The following is a 22,829-nucleotide window of genomic DNA, read 5'->3' as shown; positions in this document are numbered from 1 at the left end:
AAGTTCCTTTCCAGCCATACAACAAACTGATCTTCCTGCCAAAGCAACATAAGCAACACGAGCATCTGTAGCTTAGACAGCTCTCCAGTCTACTGTGCTCTCCCTTCCATTTGAATTTCTTCAAAATCAGTAAGAGAATGTTGCAGCAGTTTGCTCTGAGTGCCCCTCCTACCTAGTCTAAAAGCAGCAACAAGAAGAATGCAAGGGGCATAGTCTTATCTGAGAAAAATCTTTACCTTTTATATTCTTTCCCTTTGCCTCTTCAATAGTCCATTTAAGGCACTTTAAAGAAACACATTATTCCATCAGCGTCCCATACTCTCCATTCCACTGTATTTTTCTAGAAAGTGGCACTGGCTTTTTATAACAAAGATCTCCTTCTTCCTGGCTCATAGTGAGGATGTAAAATAGCAGTACTGGTGTTGCACTTTGCTTATTGCTGATTCAGGGAATCATGTCAATGGTCTGACATTATTCCTGTCAACACGTAATTATTGACTATACTATTGCAGATATCCAAGGCTGTAAGTATTCATAAGAATATGAAATCTGAGGTGAAAAATAGTAATATGTCTTACAAAAGTATTTTTACTTTGTGAAATATAGAAAATATGGAAAGAACTATATTGCCAGATATCAATATAAAGCCATAGTTACATAGTTAACATCAAAATAATCACATATTGATAAATAGCACAAAAGAAAATCCAATAATAAATTTCACTTTGATGAAGACCTAATTTTGTAGCAGAAACACACTGTGGTTCAAGAGTAAAGGAATTATCTTAATAATTTTAATGCTAGATAAACTAGATCCATATTTAAAAAACAAATCTTGACGTCTTTTATCACACATATATGCAAAGTAGTTTGTGCTGCCTTGCAGACTTGAAAATAAAATGCATTAGCTAAAGAGATGGCTCAGTGGTTAAGAGTGTGCACTCCTATTACAGAATACTTGTTCAGTTCCCAGCACTCATAACCACCTATAATCCAGCTCCAGGAGATCAGACTCCCTCTGCTGGACCCTGAGGGCACTTACATGCACATGCACACATTTACACAAAAGTAGAAGTTTAAAACACTTTTTTAAAAAAATGAAATACAATCTATAGATTTACAAGAGAAAATCTTCATGCCCTTCTGTAATAGTTCTTAAAAACAGAAATCTAATTTCTGATGGTGATGATGATGTATGAGTGCTCTGCTACATGTGCATCTACATGCCAGAAGAGGACATCAAATCGCCTTATTGATGGTTGTGACCCACATTTGATTGCTGGCTATTGAACTCAGCCTAATTTCTTTTTTTTATTATTAGATATTTACTTTATTTACATTTCAAATGTTGTCTCCTTTCCTGGTTTCTCCTCCTAAAACCCCCTGTCCCATCCCCCCTCACCCTGCTCAACAACCCACCCACTCCCGCTTCCTGGCCCTGGCATTCCCCTACACTGGGACATAGAACCTTCACAGGTCCAAGGGCCTCTCCTCCCATTGATGACTGACTTGGCCATCCTCTGCTTCATATGCAGCTGGAGCCATGGGTCCCTCCATGTGTACTCTTTGGTTGGTGTTTAGTCCCTAGGATCTCTGGAGGTACTGGTTGTTTCATATTATTGTTCCTCCTATGGGGCTGCAAACTCCATCAGCAGCATGGGTTCCCTACTCTAACTCCTTCATTGGGGACCCTGTGCTCAGTCCAGTGGTAGGCTGCAAGGATCTACCTCTGTATTTGTCAGGCACTGGTGGAGCCTCTCCGGAGACAGCTATAACAGGCTCTTGTCAGTAAGCACTTGTTGGCATCCACAAAAGTGTCTGGGTTTGGTGACTGTATATGGGATGGATCCCCAGGTGGGGCAGTCTCTGGATAGTCATCCCTTCAGTCTCTGCTCCACACTTTGTATATGTAACTTCTTTCATGAGTATTTTGCACCATCTTCTGAGAAGGACTGAAGTATCCACATTTTTCTTGAACTTCATGTGGTCTTTAAATTTAATCTTGGGTATTGAGAGCTTTTGAGCTAATAAACCACTTCTCTGTGAGTGCATATCATGTGTGTTCTTTTCTGACTGGGTTACCTCACTCAGGATGATATTTTCTAATTCCATCCATTTGCCTGTGAATTTCATAAAGTCATTGTTTTTAATAGCTGAGTAGTACTCCATTGTGTAAATGTACCACATTTTCTGTCTCCATTCCTCTGCTGAAGGAGATCTGGGTTCTTTTCAGCTCCTGGCTATTATAAATAAGGCTGTGATGAACATAGTGGAGCATGTGTCCTTATTACATGTTGGAACATCTTCTGGGTATATGCCCAGGAGTGGTATTAGTGGGTCCTCAGGTAGTATTATGTCCAGTTTTCTGAGGAACGGCCAAACTGATTTCCAGGGTGGCTGTACAGCTTGCAATCCACCAGCAATGGAGGAGTGTTCCTCTTTCTCCACATCCTCGCCAGCATCTGCTGTCACCTGTGTTTTTGATCTTAGCCATTCTGACTTGTGTGAGGTGGAATCTCAGGGTTGCTTTGATTTGCATTTCCCTGATGTCTAAGGTTGTTAACATTTTTTTCAGGTGCTTCTCAGCCATTCGGTATTCTTCAGTTGAGAATTCTTTGTTTAGCTCTGTACCCCATTTTTAATAGGGTTATTTGGTTCTTTGGAGTCGAACTTCTTGAGTTCTTTGTATATATTGGATATTAGCCCTCTATTGGATGTAGGACTGGTAAAGATCTTTTCCCAAACTGTTGGTTGCCTTTTCGTCCTATTGACAATGTCCTTTGCCTTCCATGTGTATGTGGACTTTCTATTGTTTATGTTGTTAATGAAGACCAGCCTTAGATAGTGGTGATCTGATAGGATGCATGGGATTATTTTAGTCTTTTTATATCTGTTGAGGCCTGTTTTATGACCAAATTTATGGTCAATTTTGGAGAAAGTACCATGAGGTGCTTTTGTATATTCTTTTGTTTTAGGATAAAATGTTCTATAGATATCTGTTAAATCCATTTGTTTCATAACTTCTGTTAGTTTCACAGTGTCCTTTTTCAGTTTCTGTTTCCATGATCTGTCCATTGCTGAGAGTGGACTGTTGAAGTCCCCTACTATTTTTGTGTGTGGTGCGATGTGTGCTTTGAGCTTTAGTAAAGTTTTTTTTTCTTTTTTTGAATGTGGGTGCCCTTGCAGAGATATTCACAATAGAGAGTTCTTCTTGGTAGATTTTTCCTTTGGTGCGTATGAAATGTCCTTCCTTATCTTTTTTGATAACTTTAGGTTGGAAGTTGATTTTATTCGATATTAGAATGGCTACTCCAGCTTGTTTCTTGGGACCATTTGCTTGGAGAATTGTTTCCCACTCTTTTACTCTTAGGTAGTGTCTGTCTCTGTCACTGAGGAGGGTTTCCTGTATGCAGCAAAATGTTGGGTCCTGTTTACATATCCAGTCTGTTATTCTATGTCTTTTTGTTAAGGAATTGAGTCCATTAATATTAAATGATATTAAGGAAAAAAAGATTGTTGCTTCCTCTTACTCTTGTTGTTAGATGTAGAATTATGTTTTTTGTGGTTATCTTCTTTTTGGTTTGTTAAAAGAAGATTATTTTCTTGCTTTTTCTAGGTTGTAGTTTCCCCTCCTTGTGTTGGAGTTTTCCATTTATTATCCTTTGAAGGGCTGGGTTTGTAGAAAGATATTGTGTAAATTTGTTTTTTGTTGTGGAATATCTTTGTTTCTCCATCTATGGTTATTGAAAGTTTTGCTGGGTATAGTAGCCTGGGCTGGCATTTGTGTTCTCTTAGGGTCTGTATGACATCTGCCCAGGATATTCTGGGCTTTCATAGTTTCTGGGGAGAAGTCTGGTGTAATTCTAATAGGTCTGCATTTATATGTTACTTGACCTTTTTTCCTTACTGCTTTTAATATTCTTTCTTTGTTTTTTGCGCATTTGGTGTTTTGATTATGTGATGGGAGGAATTTCTTTTCTGATCCAGTCTATTTGGTATTCTGTAGACTTCTTGTATGTTATTGGCATCTCTTTAGGTTAGGTAAGTTTTCTTCTATAATTTTGTTGAAGATATTTACTGGCCCTTTAAGTTGGGAATCTTCACTCTCTTCTATACCTATTATCCTTAGGTTTGGTCTTCTCATTATGTTCTGGATTTCCTGGATGTTTTGAGTTAGGATCTTTTTGCATTTTCTTTGATTGTTGTGTCAGTGTTTTCTATAGTATCTTCTGTGCCTGAGATTTTCTCTTCCATTTCTTGTATTTTTTGGTGATCTATGGCTCCTGATCTCTTTCCTAGGTTTTCTATCTCCAGAGTTGTCTTCTTTTGTGATTTCTTTATTGTTTCTACTTCCATTTTTAGATACTGGATGGTTTTGTTCAATTCCTTCACCTGTTTGGATGTGTTCTCCTATAATTCTTTAAGGGATTTTTGTGTTTCCTCTTTAAGGGCTTCTACCTGTTTATCTGTGTTCTTCTGTATTTCTTTAAGGGAATTATTTATGTTCTTCTTAAAATCCTCTATCAGCATCATGAGATATGATTTTAAATCTACATCTTGCTTTTCCCGTTTGTTGGAGAATCCAGAACTTGCTGTGGTGAGAGAACTGATTTCTGATGGTGCCAAGTAATCTTGGTTTCTTTTGGTAAGATTCTTATGTTTGCCTTTCACCATTTGGTTATCTCTGGTGTTAGGTATGCTTGCTGTCTCTGGCTGGAGCTTGTTGCTCCTGTGGGTCTTTAAGTCTGTTTCAGCACTCCTGGGAGACCAGCTCTCTCCTTGTGGGACCCATGCACAGTGGGCTGTGGAACAGCCTCAGCTCAGGGGGTGCATATGGTAGACTGGAAAGATCCTATCCCACTGATCTTGTGCCCTGTGTGCTCCTGTCTGGCCCTACTCCACACAGTTATTGGAGAGAAAATGTCTGTCCCACCTCCGAGCTGAGGAGTAAGAACAGTCTTGGAAGAACAGGTCACCTGGTGGGACCTGTGCATAGCTGCCTATGGAACAGCCTCAACTTGCAGGTGCAGATGATGGAACAGAAGGATCCTGTCCCAGCTGCTGCCTTCTTTAAGTGGTCAAAAGTATCGTTAATGACTGGAATTGCAGTTCAGTGTTAGAGTGCTTGCCTAGCTTCAGAAAACTCTGGGTTGCCCTAATCCAACATCTCAAAACTAATTAAAAGTGTATATAACAGTTCTTACCAATGAATAATTAAATTTATTAATAAGGAATGGACGTAGAAAATCGGATGTCTTATTTTGTATATTCCAAAAATATGTTCAATAGTCTTTTTGAGGATAAATAAATTAAAACTAGAATTTAATAATGCTACACAACTTCCAAAAATGACTGAAATTCAAGACTAGCAATATCAAGGACCTGGGGTTTGAATACAATACTGGTAGTAATCTGAAGTAAAACCGTTATTATTATTTAGCAAACTCTTAGAAAACTGTGTATATATACATACTATGTCAAATAACCCTACCTATATACCCCACAGATACAAGCTTTATGATAAAAAAAAAAGTATAGGAATGATTATAGAGGTTTTAACCAAAATATTGACAACAATTTAAATGGTCACCAACATCGAACTGTATTAATAGTGATACGTTCATGTAGTAGAATAAGCACAGCAGTGCACACTAGTGTATATTTATAAACAATGGTGAATGCATCTCAAAGATTTAAGGTTAAAGAAGCCAGGCATATAAAAGCCTCATAATCTGCTATTCCATTATCTGAAAGTAAAGGATAGGGATAATTGCTCATAAGGATATGATCAGAAGAGTATCTGTCATTAGTTAAGTGAATACTAAAGGCAGGGCTCTTGAGGATTCTTCTTGAGTTACATAAATCTGGGCATTTAGTTTGTTATGTCGGTATACAGCAAAATTTGAACTTTGTACTGAAAACTTAAATACACAGAAAAGCAGAAGGATGAAGGGTTTGAAGCTAACCTGATTACATGAACAAACAATATAGTCCAGGTCTTGGTCAGGGTTATTATATAGTAAGACCCTAACCAAAAAACAAGAAGAAAAAAAAAAATCTTACACCCTTCTTCTAGGTCAGCAGTTCTCACCCTGTGGATCATGACCCACACAGGGATTTCATATCAGATGTTCAAATTACAGTTCATAACTAGGAAAATTACAGTTATGAAGTAGCAATGGTATAATTTTATAGTTGTAGTTCACCACAACATAAAGAACTGTATTAAAAAGGGTCACAGTATTAGAAAGGTTGAGAATCACTGTCTAGGTGAAGACAAACCTTGATAGACAAGAGGTATGAAAGATTTAGACAAAGTTGCTCTGAAAACTGGAAGATGAGGGCAGGGGTACATTATAAATTTTGGTATATGCTTTAGGAATGGTCCCATACTAAATATTTTCATATGTTTTAAAGTGTACTTTCATATTATAAAATTCATTCCATTTGGAAACTATGAGTAGGCAATATAGGTAAGTAGGTGAGATAAAACTTTCTTACAATGCCTTTAATCTCAGCACTCGGGAGGCAGAGGCAGGCAGATTTCTGAGTTCGAGGCCACCCTGGTCTACAAAGTGAGTTCCAGGACAGCCAGGGCTATACAGAGAACCTCTGTCTCAAAAAAACAAAAAAAAAAAAACAAAAAAAAAAAAAAAACAAAAACAAAAACTTTCCTACAAAACATAAAATGGAGAAAATTAACAATAGTAGTAGATTATAAAATAGTTAAAACTACTTTTAATTTTAAAACATTATCTAGAGAGTTTACAAAGTTAGGAAAAATAAGAACTGATAACCACTATTAACTAACTGCTGAGTTGCAGTGCTAGTAACTGTGCAGCTAATCTAGCACAATATCATGGTCTAAACTTGAGTCATAAGGAGTAACCAAAATATTTTAGGATTAATAATTCATTTCAACAGCATTTTAATAACAAGTCAGAAACTGCCATGCACTAATATTTCTGTCCCAAGTTTAAATCCAAGTTTAAGTAGATATGTAGTAATCCTTTCCATGTTGTAATTGCTGCCTTAGAATTTATAAATCAAACTATCAAATAGAAAATTATTTCTGAGCTGTAGGATTATAGGGATTTGACATTGGACTCTAACATTTTTATTTTTCATAGTTTTGCAAGGGATCTATGTCTTTGGTTTGTATTGTTTATACTAGGAAGAGTGTAGAATGAGTGGATTATTACCCTACTTTGTTTGATCGTCTTTAACATTTTAGGATAGTAACTGATCTGATTTGGAAATCAAAATGATAATTTTTAAAAAGCTTATTAATCCAATACATCCCACTGAATCTGTATATAACAAAAGGAAAATCATTGATGATGAAGAGATTGTACATCTTAACTAATTAGTTGTAATCCTATCTTATAGAAAATCTCGCTTTTCAGAAATTGGCTGCTTTATTGTTGATTATTTGACAGCATAGGAACCTTAGAAAAGAGTATGATCTTCAGTGGATAAATTGAAAGCAGCCAAGAATAAAGCCAATGCTAGTAACAGAAAGGGAAGGAAATAGTAACATGGCACCATCTTGGGCAACTATCAATTTTCTGACAAAAAGGATGTGAGTAGGAAGACAACATTCTAAAACTGCATGGGCCATTTCCTGGGTGGGACAGTCATTGAGAGAGGTTGGGCTTTTTGTTTTCTAAATGAGATTTAGGACCATCACTTCCCTGAAAATGGTGGAGACTGAGGAAGGCGACAAACTTCGAGTGCAAAGCTGCAGAATCTAATAATTCTGAAATATTAGATAGCAGCAGAGCAAGGAGCCAGAGGAAAGTCTAATGGCAGGGGAACACAAAGATCAGTACACGATTGTTCTTCATTAGCTTGTATTAATAACATCTGACATTTTATTTGTTTACTGTTGAACAAGCTTATTTAATAGTTTTAGATCAAGTGACAAGAGACTTACCATAATAGATGGTAAAGACAGGATACTTTTTTTTTTGTTGGAGTCGTTTAGTCTTTTTTGAAATGGTAAGATTAAATGTCTTACTTGTTATATTTTGAGTACGAATTTAGATAGATTTCACAGTGTGCTGGAAGCCAAACTAGCCATCTCTCTTTCTAATGGGACAACTTTTAAATACCAGACACTAGGTGTTCTTTACAGTTATCTCTTCAGTACAGTAGTCAGCTCACCTTGCAGCCTTTCTCCTCCAAATTTTTTTTTCAATAATCACAGAACAAGGGAAAGTATTCTAGTTCCAATCTGTTTGTACAAGAAAGATGGTTCATTATATACAGGGATGTTTTACACCATTGGAACTGAAATCCTTCCTCAGCTCTAATTAAGAAAGCTGTTTAGGGGATTCTAACTGAATTTGTTTGTATGTTTATTCTGCATTAAAATGTTTTACTATAATATAGATTCCTAGAAATATAAGGCAATTCTATATAAGATTCTAAAGTAATTATTTCTGAAATATGACATTGCTTATTAATATACCCAAACTGACAAAACTCTATCTTTTATTTTTTTATTTTTTTTTTTTTTTTAAAGATTTATTTATTTATTTATTATATGTAAGTACACTGTAGCTGTCCTCAGACACTCCAGAAGAGGGAGTCAGATCTCATTACAGATGGTTGTGAGCCACCATGTGGTTGCTGGGATTTGAACTCCTAACCTTCGGAAGAGCAGTCGGGTGCTCTTACCCACTGAGCCATCTCACCAGCCCCTTTTATTTTATTTTTTATTTTACTTTATTTTACAAAGCATTAAGGAAAGCAATTTAAAACCTCTCTCTCTCTCTCTCTCTCTCTCTCTCTCTCTCTCTCTCTCTCTCTCTCTCTCTCATGTGTGTATGTGTGGTCTGTGTGTACACATAATGATTTTAATAAAAAATCATTTGGTGTAGCAGTTACCACGAAAATCATGAATACTTCTTGAGGATTCTGGCAAAAGAAGAAAGAGTAGCTTGTTATACTGCAGATTTTCTTCCTACTGGCATTTTATGATAATGAGAAAGTGTTGCAGATTTACAGTCCATGGCAGTTATGTTTTTACTAAATCATACATAGATTAGGTTTTCATTTTTGGTGGAGACAAATTGTAAGCTTAACTCCTTACTGGATGCCTCACCCAGTGGTTTCTAAGTTTCATAAGCACAATGAACTATTCCTTTTGCATGTAGGACATAACTCCTAGGATCCTGAGGGAAAGTGACTGTTCCTTTTACTCCTTAGGTCAGTACAATGGAGCATCAGTTCTCAATTAAGGAGCATGGGTTTGAAGTTCAGCTGAGAGAAATGGAGGACAGTAATCGGAATTCCATTGTTGAACTGAGGCATCTTTTGGCAGCTCAACAAAAGACAGCCAATAGGTGGAAAGAAGAAACCAAGAAACTTACTGAAAGTGCAGAAATGAGGATCAGCAGTCTAAAGTAGGTCCACTGACAGTAGTTGCTTGGTAATTTTTTTTTTTACAGACAAGCAATACAAAGTAAGTCATTATTAATAATTGTTTAACAAACAATGCTTTATAGAAGAAATTGTTTAAACCTATAGTTTAATGTTCTGTTCTGTTTATTTTTACTGTATGATTATGGGGAATGGATGATAGCTCACTCAGTGAAGTACTAGCAAACATAAAGACCTGAATTTGATCCCCAAAACCCACATTAAAAAAAATAGTTATAGTGGCATGTGCTTGTAATACCAGATAAAATGATCCTACTTATTTCCTAATCAATGACAGATTCTGTCTCAAAAACAAAAACAAAAGTAGGTAACACCCATAGTTGCACACACAAACACATATAAACATGCACATACATACATCAAAAATAAGTCTGGATGTCATGTTTTATTCAGAAAATAATTACTGAAGTACTATAAAATATTAAGCATGGGGCCAAGGAGATGGCTCAGTGGGCAAAGTGCTTGCTGCACTATCATAAAGACCCAAGTTCAGATCCTCTGCATTCAAGTCAGAGCTAAGCATTGTGGTGTGCACTAGCACGAGAAGAGGAGGATCCCAGGGCTTGATCTCCAGAAGGCCTAGCTACGTCGATAAGCTCCAGCTTCACTGAGATATGCAGACCTCTGGCCTCTGCATGGACACATACCTACACACCGAAGTATACATGTGTACACCACATACATACACACCAAAAACAACATTTGGCACTATAAATCAAAGTAAGTACTTTGTTTTTATTAGTTTAGTGAGTATTCCATAGTTTGGGGAAGACACAGAAGTATAGACTCTTACATGCAACATTTAGACTCCATGTGGCCTACAAATCCTGAAACGTTCATTCTCTGGTCCTTTAAGAAAGTTTCAAGAATCAGCGACATAGCTCAGCAAGTAGAGGTGCTTGTGCACAAGCCCAGCAACCTGAGTCCCAGCCTCCTGAATCCACACAGAGATAGGAGGCGAGAACTGACTCCACATGTAAGTGAGCTGCAGCGGAACCACCAAACTAGGAACTAGTTGGGTAGAAAAGTCAGTTTATTGAGGGACAAACTTTCAGACTGCCTCAGAGAGTAGAGAGCAGCAGCAACTCAGTGGGAAGGGCCATGTCAGTTTGATTGGTGCATTTTATGTATAGCATCAGAAGGTAGCACTGGCCAGAATAGTCTAGGACTTAGCATGGAGACTTTAACCTGATACAGACTTTTCAGGTTAATTGGGAACTAGATGCAGTTTGCCCAAGGTAGCTGACATTGAGAGCAGAGAAGGGAAAGTAGTGGCTTTTCTGACAGATGGAAGCATGCCTCATGTTTCCACGTCCACACCTCCTCCCTACCCCCTGTCTCCACGTGGATGCCCCCACCCCCACCCCACCTGACCTCTAAACTCCATGGGGCCTCCAGTCTCTTGAGGGTTAGGTGCATCATCTCTGAATGAACACAGACCCAGAAGTCTTCTACTATATGTGTATTGGGGGGGGGGGCTTCATATCAGCTGGTGTATGCTGTCTATTTGGGGGTCCAGTCTTTGAAAGATCTCGGGAGTCCAGATTAATTGGGACTGGATCCTACAGGATCGCCCTTCTCAGCTTCTTTCAGCCTTCCCTAATTCAACAATGGGTCAGCTGCTTCTGTCTATTGGTTGGGTGCAAATATCTGCATCTCACTCTTTCAGTTGTTTGTTGGGTCTTCCAAAGGGCATGCCTCTATCATCTTTATAAGATTGGATTTAAGGTCATTTTCTTGTGTTTCAGTTGTATTGGGGTATCTGGGGCTTGCTGTAGTGGGGTAGCTGTACTTTGGAGGTGCCCTAGTTTTTGTTGATTGTGTTCTGTTAAAGGTCCTTTAGCCACCTGGATGTTTTGGTCACTGGATGATGCTCTTGTTGTAGAAAGTATTGGGAGGGGAGGTGTGCCTTGATGTTCCCGGCATGGTAGGCCTCTGATGGGTATCCTTGGGCTGTATGGTTCCAGACCTTCAGGTCTGTATAGTTCTAGAGCCTCAGGTCCAATGATGGTAGGTGGAGAGGTACCAGGAGGATGGAGGTCTTCCTGGGCTGCTAGCTGGCTGGTCAGGGTAGCTTTGCTTGACCCAGGGGCCCAGAGAGCAGGAAGGATCGGTGGAAGAAGGGAAGCTAACCTGTATGGTTTAGGAGTCTGATGAAGGTGGCAAAGAGTGGTGGAAGAGTGGAACAACAATAGATCATTTAAATTGTTCTTTATATAAAATAAATTCTATCTGGACCTCCCAGGGACTGGACCACAAACCGAAGAATACACATGGAGGGACCCATGGCTCTGGCCGCATATGTGGCAGAGGATGACCTTATTGGACATCAGTGGGTGGAGAGATTCTTGGGCCTAAGGATGTTCAATGCCCCAGTGTAGGGGAATGCCAGGGTGGGAAGCCAGGGTCAGGGGTGGGGGAGCACCCTCATAGAGGTGGGGGGGGGCGATGAGATAGGGGGTTTCTGAAGGGGAGACCTGGAAAGGGGGAAACATTTGAAGTGTGTGTGTGTGTGTGTGTGTGTGTGTGTGTGTATACACATACATACATACATACATATATATATTCTTTATACATATATATGTATAAAGGTATACATATATGTACATATATATATCAAAGAGCTACATATAAAAAAGAATGTATTGAAAATATAGATTTTATTTCCTTTGTAATCAAAACACAAAATCTCATGTCCAAAAAGAAAAAGAGTTACTGATTTAACCAAAAATATTAGCATAGTAAGATCATGAACTAATCAGTAAGAGCAGTGGTTCCCAACCTTTCTACTGCGATGACCCTTTACTATATATAGTTCCTCAGGTTGTGATGACTCCACACCATAAAATTATTTCATTGCTTCTCCATAACTGTAGTTTTACTACTGTTACAAATCTTAATATAAATATTTGATATGTAGAATGTTTGATATATGGTCCCTGTAGGAATTGCAACCTACAGGTCGAGAAACACTGCAATAGGTTTTTCATCCTCGTGGCCATGTCTAAGATACTTGGCTGGAGAAGCTCTGCGACTACAAATCCCACTGTCTTGAACAAGATTTTCTGAGATCTCAGGCACAGGGGACAAGGGATGGCAGTAGAGTTTGAGTCCTTAATGGCTCAGCTCACTTCTTATCTCCTTTGGCCAGGACACACTGTGGCTGCATTAGAGTATGAAGAAAGCCATTGGACAATTTTTGAAGTTACCTGATGTAATTTTGTTTTTAGGGAAAGCTGAGTCTGGTAATCATGTTAAGAATGAAATGAAATGTAGCAGTAAATTGTTATCCACTCTAAACTCCCCAGGGGGTGCACACACCTCCTCTACACCTATACACATGTTTTGAATTCACAAATGAAAGGCGCACCCACACCACCTTATTTTTAATATGCCTTAACAGCACAACAGCTGGACCACTCCCTAACTCCAAGTGGTTAATACACCCTCTCTCCGATATTCCTGACTTAATACTTACTAAATCTATATTTCATCTCTGCTGCCCTGGACCCTGCTGGGTAGTCCTGAGGCTGCCTGCTCCAGCTCTCACATGATTGTTATCCTGTTTTATGGAGCTCTCCTGCCTGCTCCTCCTGCTTCCCCAGCATGGCGGTACTGCCTTTCTTCTTCCTGTGGTTTCTTGTCCAGGAATCTTAAAAGTCCTGCCTCTGTCTTCCTGCCCAGCCATTGGCCACCAGCAACTTTATTTCCCAATAAAGCCAACTAGGGGTAAGGGGTTGCCATGTAATTTGGGGAGCCAAATTAACACAAAAAGGATTAGAACCAATCCACAACAATGGAAAGCTTGGGAATCTTGTAGAAAGCTATTGAAAGACCATTAGTACGAGAGATCAGAGGCTTAGGAAACTAAGTTAGTGCAGTCATGATAGGAAGTGTTAAAGCCATCCATAAAACTTGAAAATAGAAGTGCAGTGTGATTCAGCTGACACAGAAATGAAATGAAATCCATATATCAAAGAAGTCCTACATACCCTTGCCCTATGTGTGTTGAACACTATCCATAATAACTTAAATGTATACGAATCATATATCCCTTGGTAGATGGATAGATGAATAAAAACTGTATATCTGCTTGCATGCATGCTTGCAATCTGCCATTTAAAAAAAAATGAAATCAGTTGTAGTTGAATTACTAGAAGATACTGTGTTAAATGAAATAAGCCAAGCACAGAAAGGTGAGTGGGAACTTTATATGTGAGACCTAAAGACTTGGACAAGTGTAAGGAGGCAGTAAACTTTGAGTTACTAGAGGCCAAGAGTGAGAAAGAGGGCAAGCGTTGGCTAACAGGTACCAAAATGGCTGCACACAAAAAGTAAATAAGTTGTCACAGCTTAGTACATGTTTGAATTGTCACTCCCAGTCCCACAAGTTTTTGCAGTTGTGTGTCACACATCCATCCAGGTGTGTTGTAGCTGAGGTTGACAGGGTCACAGGCAAGTTTGATGCCAGTTTAAACCCTACATTCTCTGTGGGGCCATTCACAGGATAGGTGAGTCTGATGATTCTATTCTCTTACTGGCTAAGGCTGATGGAATTGTCTCAAAGAACATTTGAGCAGAAGAATTTGGGAATATTTTCATAAATAAAAGTGAGAAAGTCCCTGTGACAATTCTGTCTTGCTTTTACTGTGTAGTAGGGCTGGTGTTTTTATTGTGACCAGAACAGGGACAGCACAATTACCTCAGGATAAAAGCCAAGAAGTATGTTGCAGAAACAAGTTTTACTTTAACAACAACATTTTAACACCATCCATTCAAAACCTACTGGATATACACAGCATTCTAAAGTCAGATACTCTCTCTCACACACTACTCAAGTCTACAGGGTTCTGGGTTTACACCCTCATTGAGGAGGGCAGGGAGGGAAGAACTAACAGCAGGCCAGCTTGGTAAGTGGATAAACCTTACTATAAAAAGAAAAAAAATAGAACAGTAAACTTTTCATATACATTGATTGATTGATTGATTGATTGAGAGTGGAGGTACTTGTATGCCTTAGTGCCATGTGGCTTCTGGGATTGAACTCGTGTTTCCAGGCTTGCAGCAAGCGCCACTGATCACCACTGATCACCACTGATCACCACTGATCACCACTGATCACCACTGATCACCACTGATCACCACTGAGTCATCTTTCCAGCCCAACAATAACTTTTAAGGTCAGAATTTCTCAGTTTGCATATGTGTTCAAAATAAACATGTGATAAAAGGAAAAACAAGTTCCTTTTGGCTCTTGTTTTAGAATTAAGGATTCTGATGGTTGAATATAGGACAAGAAGGAACACTTAGACGTAAAAGATGCCCTGGGGCCATTTTACATATTGCTGCTCTCTGTGCCTGTCTTTCCCCAGCTCCCCAACTATTTTTCAGACTTTGGGAATGTTTTATGCATACTGCTAATACTTTAAAAGGCTTCAATTTCAGTTTATTCAGATTAGAGATACTCAACTCAGTGTCTGTGTCTGTGAGTTGTAGAAGTTAAGTCGTTCTTCCTCCCAGTCCCTTGCTGCCAGAAATAAGACTCAGACTCAAAATATATTTACAGATGTGTTGGCCATACAGCTAGGCTCTTCTCTGACTAGAGCATAACTTAAAATAACCCAATTATTTTAACCTACAGTCCTGTGCTCAGGTACCACGCATCTGTCTCGCCACATCTTCCAAGGCAAATCTCCAACACCTGACTCTATCCCAGAATCCTTTCTGCCTACCAGATGTCCCACCTCCTATTTTCTGCGTAAGCCAGAGGTCATCATATTTATTATTGACAGGTGTGCCACACCCTTACAGATATAACATATTCTCTCTACACTGAGTCTGTTCCCCTCCCCATCCCCCCTCGTGTGTGCGTGTGCGTGTGCGTGTGTGTGTGTGTGTGTGTGTCTATGAGCAGTTGGTTATATAGCATTTGACATAAGGAGTTCTTTTTACTGTCTAAAACATTTTGGCTGTGTAGCTGTAATATTTGGCTACTACAGCTGCGTTTTTAAAGTTTTATTGTTTTGTTTTTTAGTTAATAGGATGAGCAGCAGCTGCAGGTACTGGCAGATTATAAAATGCATAATTACTAAAAGTAGCTCAAGCATATTATAGTACACTTCAGTAGGAAAAAAAATCTGGCAGTGCTATGTTAATTTGTCATGAGAGAACTTCAAAGAAAGCACTTACTGCAGCTGGCAAATCCTTCTTTTCCCTGAGATGAATAGAACACCTTTTGTTTTTGATTTTCTCATATACTGTCAAGTAGAACCTCAGGTGATTTAATCTTCATTCTTCAGGAAGGGATTTCATGCACTGAGGGACTTTTCCCTTATATTGTAGTAACTGCAATCTACACAGCACCACCTTTTCTTAAGCTCTGCCTCCATAATAGTGATTGGAACATTCACTATTACATTAACTGACTTACAGAGCCTGAGAATGTAAAACTCTATTTTCTCGTGTGTGTGTGTGTGTGTGTGTGTGTGCGCGCGCGCATGCACGTGTGTGTATGTGCGCACGCACATGTTTGCAAGAGGTTGACATCCAGAATTGTCTTTGATCATTTTCTGCCTTCACTGAGTCAGGGTCTCTGCAGTGAACTCAAGAGCTTGCTTACCCACTAAGTTCTCTAGCCAACTTGCTCCTGGGATTCCCTGTCTCCTCTACCTTTGAAATGAGTGCTAGTACAGACTCAGGCAGGTCAGCATGCCCAGCTGGTATTTTTCAAAAGTGCTGTTGTGATACTGAAGGAAACCTCATCTGGCTCCTCCCCAGTACTTTCTCCGCCACATCACTTCAGCTACAGCACACAGCAATGCAACTTAGAATGAGGTTCACTTAGTATTTGAAATACTCTCAGCCCAGCATGGTGGCACATCTTTAATCCCACCACTCAAGAGGCAGAAGCAGGTAGATGTCTGTAAGTTCCAGGATAGGCAGAGCTACATAGTAAGACCCTATCTTGAAAAAAGAAAAGAAAAGAAAAGAAATACTCTCTCCAGTAATATTGGGATATCTGTTTCTAAGATAGAAACAAATAAAAAGGAGCTAATTGTTGTAAAACATTTAATGCAACCCTTTTTAATTATATTATCATCATTATTATATATTTTATGTATGTGTGTGTTTGGCCTGTATGTAAGTCCATGTTCCATGTGACCACACTTGGTGTGCTCACAGACCAGAAGAGGGCTATGGTTCCCAAAGAACTAATTTATAGATGGTGATGAGCTACCATGTGGCTGCTAGGGATTAAATGCTTCCTCCAGCCCCAAATGCTGACCTTTCTTGAAATCCATCAATGTTGCCAACCCCACAAACATTTCTATTGATGCATCCACTCAGTGTTTCGCCTGGCCCCTGTTTTAATCTCATCCTGTGTGTTCCATTCCCATAAACAGTAATATAATATGCCCCATTATTAAGGTGGAATTCTGAGTGTTATCATGGCACCCTTAAGTCCGTACTACTAACCCACCACCTTAACTGTATCTGAAATCGCCCCTTTCTCTTCCCTCAGCATGCTTGAGGTCACTGGCTACACACCTGGATTGCTACTAAAACTACTGGATTTGTCTGCAGTCTTTTTCTTTGCTATATTTCCACTGCAAATCAGCAAGGTTTTCAGAAACTCCAATTTAATTATGTAAATTCTTTTCTTAAAGAATGTCAGCACCTTCCCAATGCATGCAAAATAAATCTCAATTGTTCTGACACATAAAATCCTTTGTGGCCTGTGTTTCCGGCTCTTGCCTCTATCCCCCACCTACTGATAACCACCCATGCCCCATTCTTAGGAAACCTCCTTCAGTCCTAAATGTATTGCCCTTCCTTACCTTCTGGCCTACACACATAGGTTCCGTTTCTCACGTCCTCTGTTGCCTTTGTCCATCTAACTTCTATTAACTTGCATATAACCATACAAGCCTACTTCCTCTGGTGAGACAGCTAATCCCCTGGCCCTCCAGCCACATGTATTCCTGTAGCACATGACCTTCTCAGCATGATTACTACCTGCACCTTAAGTGTGGCTAAGGCCTGACTTGAGCTACTCTTTTGTCTCTAGCACTTCACAGAGGGTGGAGCAGAACTTGCTCCCATCTCAGAATTCCTTAAACAAAGAACTTTGCAATTCCCCTAAGATTACTTTCTGACAAGCACTTAAACTAAGTATCACCAAAATATTTAACTTATTATGATATAAATTTGAGTTTATTCAAGTAATTTTAAAATAAGCTTCTTAGGAATAATTTTTATTTTTAAGAAAACAACAAATAGCTTTAGAACATATTTCCTAGTTGTAGTATCTCAAATGTATTTTACTCTTAGGAGCCTTCTAAGAAATGTCATTATTGCATTCTCACTAATTCTGATGTGAAGGCAAGCGCCTGTGTGAGAGAAGTTTCGGGAGCAAAGGCAACCAGATCATACACTGGCTATTAGAATGTATTTACTTATTTCCAGTAAAATATTGAAGATTAGTTCAAATTAAAATCTAAAGTGCAACAGGGGGAAATCAGTGGAGGATTTGAATATCCTTAGCTTGATTTTAAGACTTTTTTATTTTTATTATGTGTTTTATAAGCACACATGTGGAAGGCCAGAAGAGGGTGGCAGATCCCTAAAAACAGGAGCCACAAGTAGTTGTAACTTCAGTATAGGTGCTGAGAACTTAACTGCAATTGAGGAGGCTTAAGCAGGAGATGACAAGTCCAGATCTGCCTGGGCTATAGAGTGGAGGTAAGGCCATTCTGGGCAACTTATTGAGCCCCTGACTACAATTCTAAAATGAATTGAGACCTAGAGATATCACTCAATAGTTAAATAAACTTGTGTAGGCATGCATGAAGCCCTGAGCTCCATACCACAAAATAAAAATTAAAAGGAAAACTATTTTGCTGAAATATTAAGTTTGTCAGTTTGTCTATACTTTAACAAACATATATTCCAAGCAAAAATCCTGGATAAAATTATTCTTCGTTAGAATTCCTGGGATATCTGTGAGCCTTTTTTGCACATCTTGCATTAACTGTCAGAGTGCTTAGGCCCATACCAGAATCCTCCTCACTCACTCACTGCACCTTGCATAAGGAAGCTGTTGTGAAATGAGACTGTAGGAACGGTGGATGGCAAACACTCAGGACAGTGCACAATGAAACCAGCTTCTATACATTACTGGAAATGCTGGCTTGGTAGCTTTAGTATCAGACATAGTATTATACTCAGCATATCACTACATGTTTCCTTAGCTAACAAAACAAGTTAACTTTTATTTATGTTATATAGTATACAAGTTATATTGTGCAATGTGTCTATATTATATTCTTTAAATCTGACTAGAATTCGGTCATTTAAATATGAATTATGTAAGTGGTCTAAGACATTTGCAACACAGATAGACTAGGCAGTTCCTAGTTATTGAATAGTGATTTCTTATTCTTCTGTTCATACTTTTGACATAGACTTTGTCAGACATTATAGAGAAATTTCACGCTTTTGCTTAAATTCTTTTTTTTTCCTCTTTCTTTTCTCACACAGTCCATGCTGATGTCCATCTTCCCTCCCTGCACTTCTCCAGTTCTCCCCACTCCCCATCCACTACCTTCCCTCTTCCCCAGATCCACTGCTCCTCCATTTCACTTCAGAAAAGAGCAGCCCTCCCAGGGATAGCAATTGAACATGGCATAGCAAAATGCAGTAAGACTAGGCACAAACTCTCTTCTCAAGGCTGAATGAGGCAACCCAGTAGGAAGGAAAGGGTCCCAAGAGCAGACAAAAGAGTCAGAGATACCCCCACTCCCACTGTTAGGGGCTCCACAAAAAACCCAAGCTAAACAACCATAACATACATGCAGAGGACCTGCTGCAGGTGCACACAGCTCTGTGATTGCTCCTTCAATCTCTGTGAGAACATATGAGCCCTGCTTAGTTAATTTTGTAGATTCTTCTGGTGTTCTTTGTTCTTGACCCCTCTGGCTCCCACAGTCCTTGCTACCCCGCTTCCATGCAGTTCCCCAAGCTAAGGCTAATGTTTAATGTTTGGTTATGGGTCTCTACATCTGCTCCCATCAGCCTCTCTGATAATGATTGGGCTGGGCATGGATCCATGAATATAGCAGAATATCATTAGAAATCATCTCACTGAGTATTTGTTTTGTTTATGTTTTGTTTGGGGTTTGAGTGGGCTTGGGGGGTTGGTTGCTTGGTTGGTTGTCTGATGTCTTGGTGTCTAATGAGAAACTTTCCTATAAGAAGTCGATAGCACCAGCTCATCCTCAGGAGTCTCTCAGGCATTAAAGGCAGTGAAAGGCCTGACTGAGAGCGGAACCACAAATAACAGGCAGGCTCCAGGAACTTCTCGATAAAGGCAGTGAAATCCAGCTGCTCTTCACCCTTTAATACTTCCTAAAATTTCACTCACAAGATAACACTTCCAAATCTTTTATATAAAGGAGAATACAAATATCTCTAAATTAAATTTTTATCCAAACTCCTTTCCTGTTAGGTTCCTCATTAAATGCTTGTTGAACAATAGCATTTTGTGACTGAAATTTTTTCTATAAAAACATAGCCATGGGTCTGGAGAGATGTCTTAACAGTTAAAAGCACTTCCAGAGGACCCACATTAGGTAGCTCAAAACTGTCTGTAACTTCATTTCCATGAAACCCATTGCTCTTTTCTAGCCTGCTCCAGCATACACCACATATACAAACACACATACACATAATAAATGAAAATAAATTTTTAAAAGATAGCCATAAATTAACAAGTTTATAATGATTCCCTGTGTAAACATGATGTTAAATATCTTGAAAAATAATAATTCCCTTTATTCAAGTTTCCATTCTACTTGGAGAAACTTGTGTGTATGTGTGTGTGGTGTTGTGTGTGTGTGTGTGTGTGTGTGTGTGTGTGTGTAATAAACATTAGTAAATTCTTTTACAGATGTATGTCCTAAAGATGTGAAGTAGAGAGAAAACATTAAGAGACATAAAAAGGGAAGAAGGCTAGAGTCTTAAAAATGTGTAGGACTTTAATAGGAAAAAAAATAGAAAAGAAACAAAAAATAACATAGCCATTAATCTAAAGGTGATAGAAATGTATTTTGTTTATGAGAGATAAGATTGGAAAGATAAATTATACAAGATCAGAATTCAGAGAATACTGGAAGCTATTATCAAGAAGGTGGACTATTTATATTTAGTTCAAAAGCATAGAGATGCTGACAGCTATTACTCAAGAAAAATATTTAAGGTCGTGTCCACCAAGAAACATGCTAGTTATATGTGGTAGGGAACAATGGTGCAGTGCTGGTGTGTGCACTGTTCTGAGTGCTGAGTGCATTTCTTCTGTTGAAGTTGGTCAGTAGAAAAAATCTTAAAATTTAGTTCTAAGATCTCGATTGCGATTGGAGCACAGTGGGACAGAAGAAGAGATGCAGGGGACATTCCAAAGGAAGACTTAATTGGGGGCAGGTGGGGGGGTGGGGGGGTGAGTTGTTGCATTTAAGCCAAAGTAAGTAGGAGTTGGCTTTAAGATACTTAGCTTAGGGCCGGGCGTGGTGGCGCACGCCTTTAATCCAGCACTTGGGAGGCAGAGGCAGGCGGATTTCTGGGTTTGAGGCCAGCCTGGTCTACAAAGTGAGTTCCAGGACAGCCAGGGCTACCCAGAGAAACCCTATCTTGGGAAGGAAAAAAAAAATTAGCCTAGATGATAAGGGTAGAGATGTTAATAGAAATTTTGACTTCTTAAGATGAGTTATGTATGGGTTTGCAAGACAATGTTAAAAGTTCTGCTTCTACTCATTCACACTCAGGCATCCATTCCTCTTTCCCTTCTACCCTGTAGTCATCTTCCTCCTCTCCCTCCTCCTCCTCTTCTTCCTCTTCTTTCTCCTCTCCTCCTCTCCTTCCTCTTCTTTCTCTCTCCCTCCTTCCCTCCCTCTGTCTCTGTCTCTATCCCTCTCCCCTCCCCACTCTCATATCTAACACAAATTTAATAGTTGCCTGTCTTGGTGTAGTGTAGGGCATGGATTGCCAGCACCGACTTCAGAGAACTTGGTGGATAGAGATACACCCCAGGGATAAAGCCTATATTTAGCCTTGAGAACTAGAGTCATTTTTCAGAACCAAAAGAAAGCCACTGATTTTTAAAGAATTATAGTTTTTGAATCCTGACAATGAGTTTTGTGATCTTATTTGACTTTTAAACTTTATTTTCTGTTTCCCCATATATAAAATTAAACCCCCTTTTAGAAATTAGGTTGTTTAAGATACTTACAACTGAAAAGGTTCATTTCTGGATGTACCTGAGCTGCCTATTGTATCAGAAGCACAGTGTGTTTGCTAGTATTATGACCACTGTCATTATCTTTTGTTGAACGCTAGGTTGTAATCATATGACAGTGACCATTCATGTTGCTTGCAATCCAGTGGAGCATGACAAAACTTGATATGCAGAGATAAATACTTTTTAATTTAGAAAAAAATACTATTTTTACCTAATCACTTGTATCTTTGTTCCCCTAAGTTTTGTGGAAGATTATTGTCCATTCAGGTAACTGAGACAGTGATTTTAAGATGCATGAGATGCCTTAAGTACAGTTTCCTCTACCTTGTCACCACCCGAAGTGAAAATTAAACTTTGAGTTCCTCTATGATGCACTCAGGGATAGCAGTCCAGACACCTCATTGTGAAGCTGAGCTAATACATCCACTAAGGCATGTGAGCAGTGACCTTTCACGTGTGCAGGTATCTCTGGGGTCAGCAGCACTATGCCTGGCTCTGCTTGACCCACATGAGCCTGTGATGAGTGCTCAAGAAGTACTAGTGGAACTGGTGATTGGTGACATGAACCTATCGTGGCTTATGTATTTATAACACACAGCTTACTCATTTTAACAGCCATTCCCTCAAATGTGGTCTACCTAGGACTGACTTACTCACACTGTTTATGTGGCTCATAAAGCTGGAGCTATTTTAAAAGTGTTACTTTATTGATTAATTTTAGAAATATAAATAAAGTCAAAGGCCAAAAGACAATACTGAATTAGCAATTTCAGTACTACAGATTTTATTTGAAATTTGTTCTGATTCACTTCGTATGTAGGCATATAGGTCCTTATGCTAATAGATAAGCAGAGAACCTGGAATCTTAGCACACAGGGTTGTTTTTTTCAAGGGGAAAAACTGCAATACCTATTTTCTGCCCAGAAGCCTGGAAGCGTACCTGCATTCTGCCCTGGTGACCTTTGCACTACCTGTGCCACCACACTGGGACCCCAGACACTCATCATGAGTTTGTTTTTCTCAGTAAATCCATAGAAGTTATCTTTATGGAAGGTGTCATATGTACTTTACAAAGAATTTCAATGTAGTC

The 22,829-nt window shown here is 39.1% G+C and overlaps 1 protein-coding gene across 5 annotated transcripts in view; it reads left to right on the top strand.

The window, feature by feature from the left end:
- Sclt1 (sodium channel and clathrin linker 1) overlaps window positions 1–22,829 on the top strand; it is a 115,847-nt gene that overhangs the window by 85,697 nt on the left and 7,321 nt on the right. For 4 of the 5 annotated variants that reach the window (NR_155540.1, NM_001081411.1, XM_006500786.3 and 1 more), the window contains exon 18: window positions 9,214–9,410. The exons of the other annotated variant lie outside the window; for it this stretch is intronic. Coding sequence is in view for 3 of the 4 variants with exons in the window: in NM_001081411.1 (NP_001074880.1) it covers window positions 9,214–9,410 (197 nt within the window). In the remaining variant the exon portion in view is untranslated. The remainder of the gene's footprint in view (window positions 1–9,213; window positions 9,411–22,829) is intronic. 5 annotated transcript variants of the gene reach the window in all.

The sequence above is a fragment of the Mus musculus genome, chromosome 3 (assembly GCF_000001635.26).
Source record: "Mus musculus strain C57BL/6J chromosome 3, GRCm38.p6 C57BL/6J".
Lineage (NCBI taxonomy): Eukaryota > Metazoa > Chordata > Mammalia > Rodentia > Muridae > Mus > Mus musculus.
The sequence above is the reverse complement of the archived record's forward strand: the minus strand, read 5'-3'. Positions and strand labels throughout refer to the sequence as shown.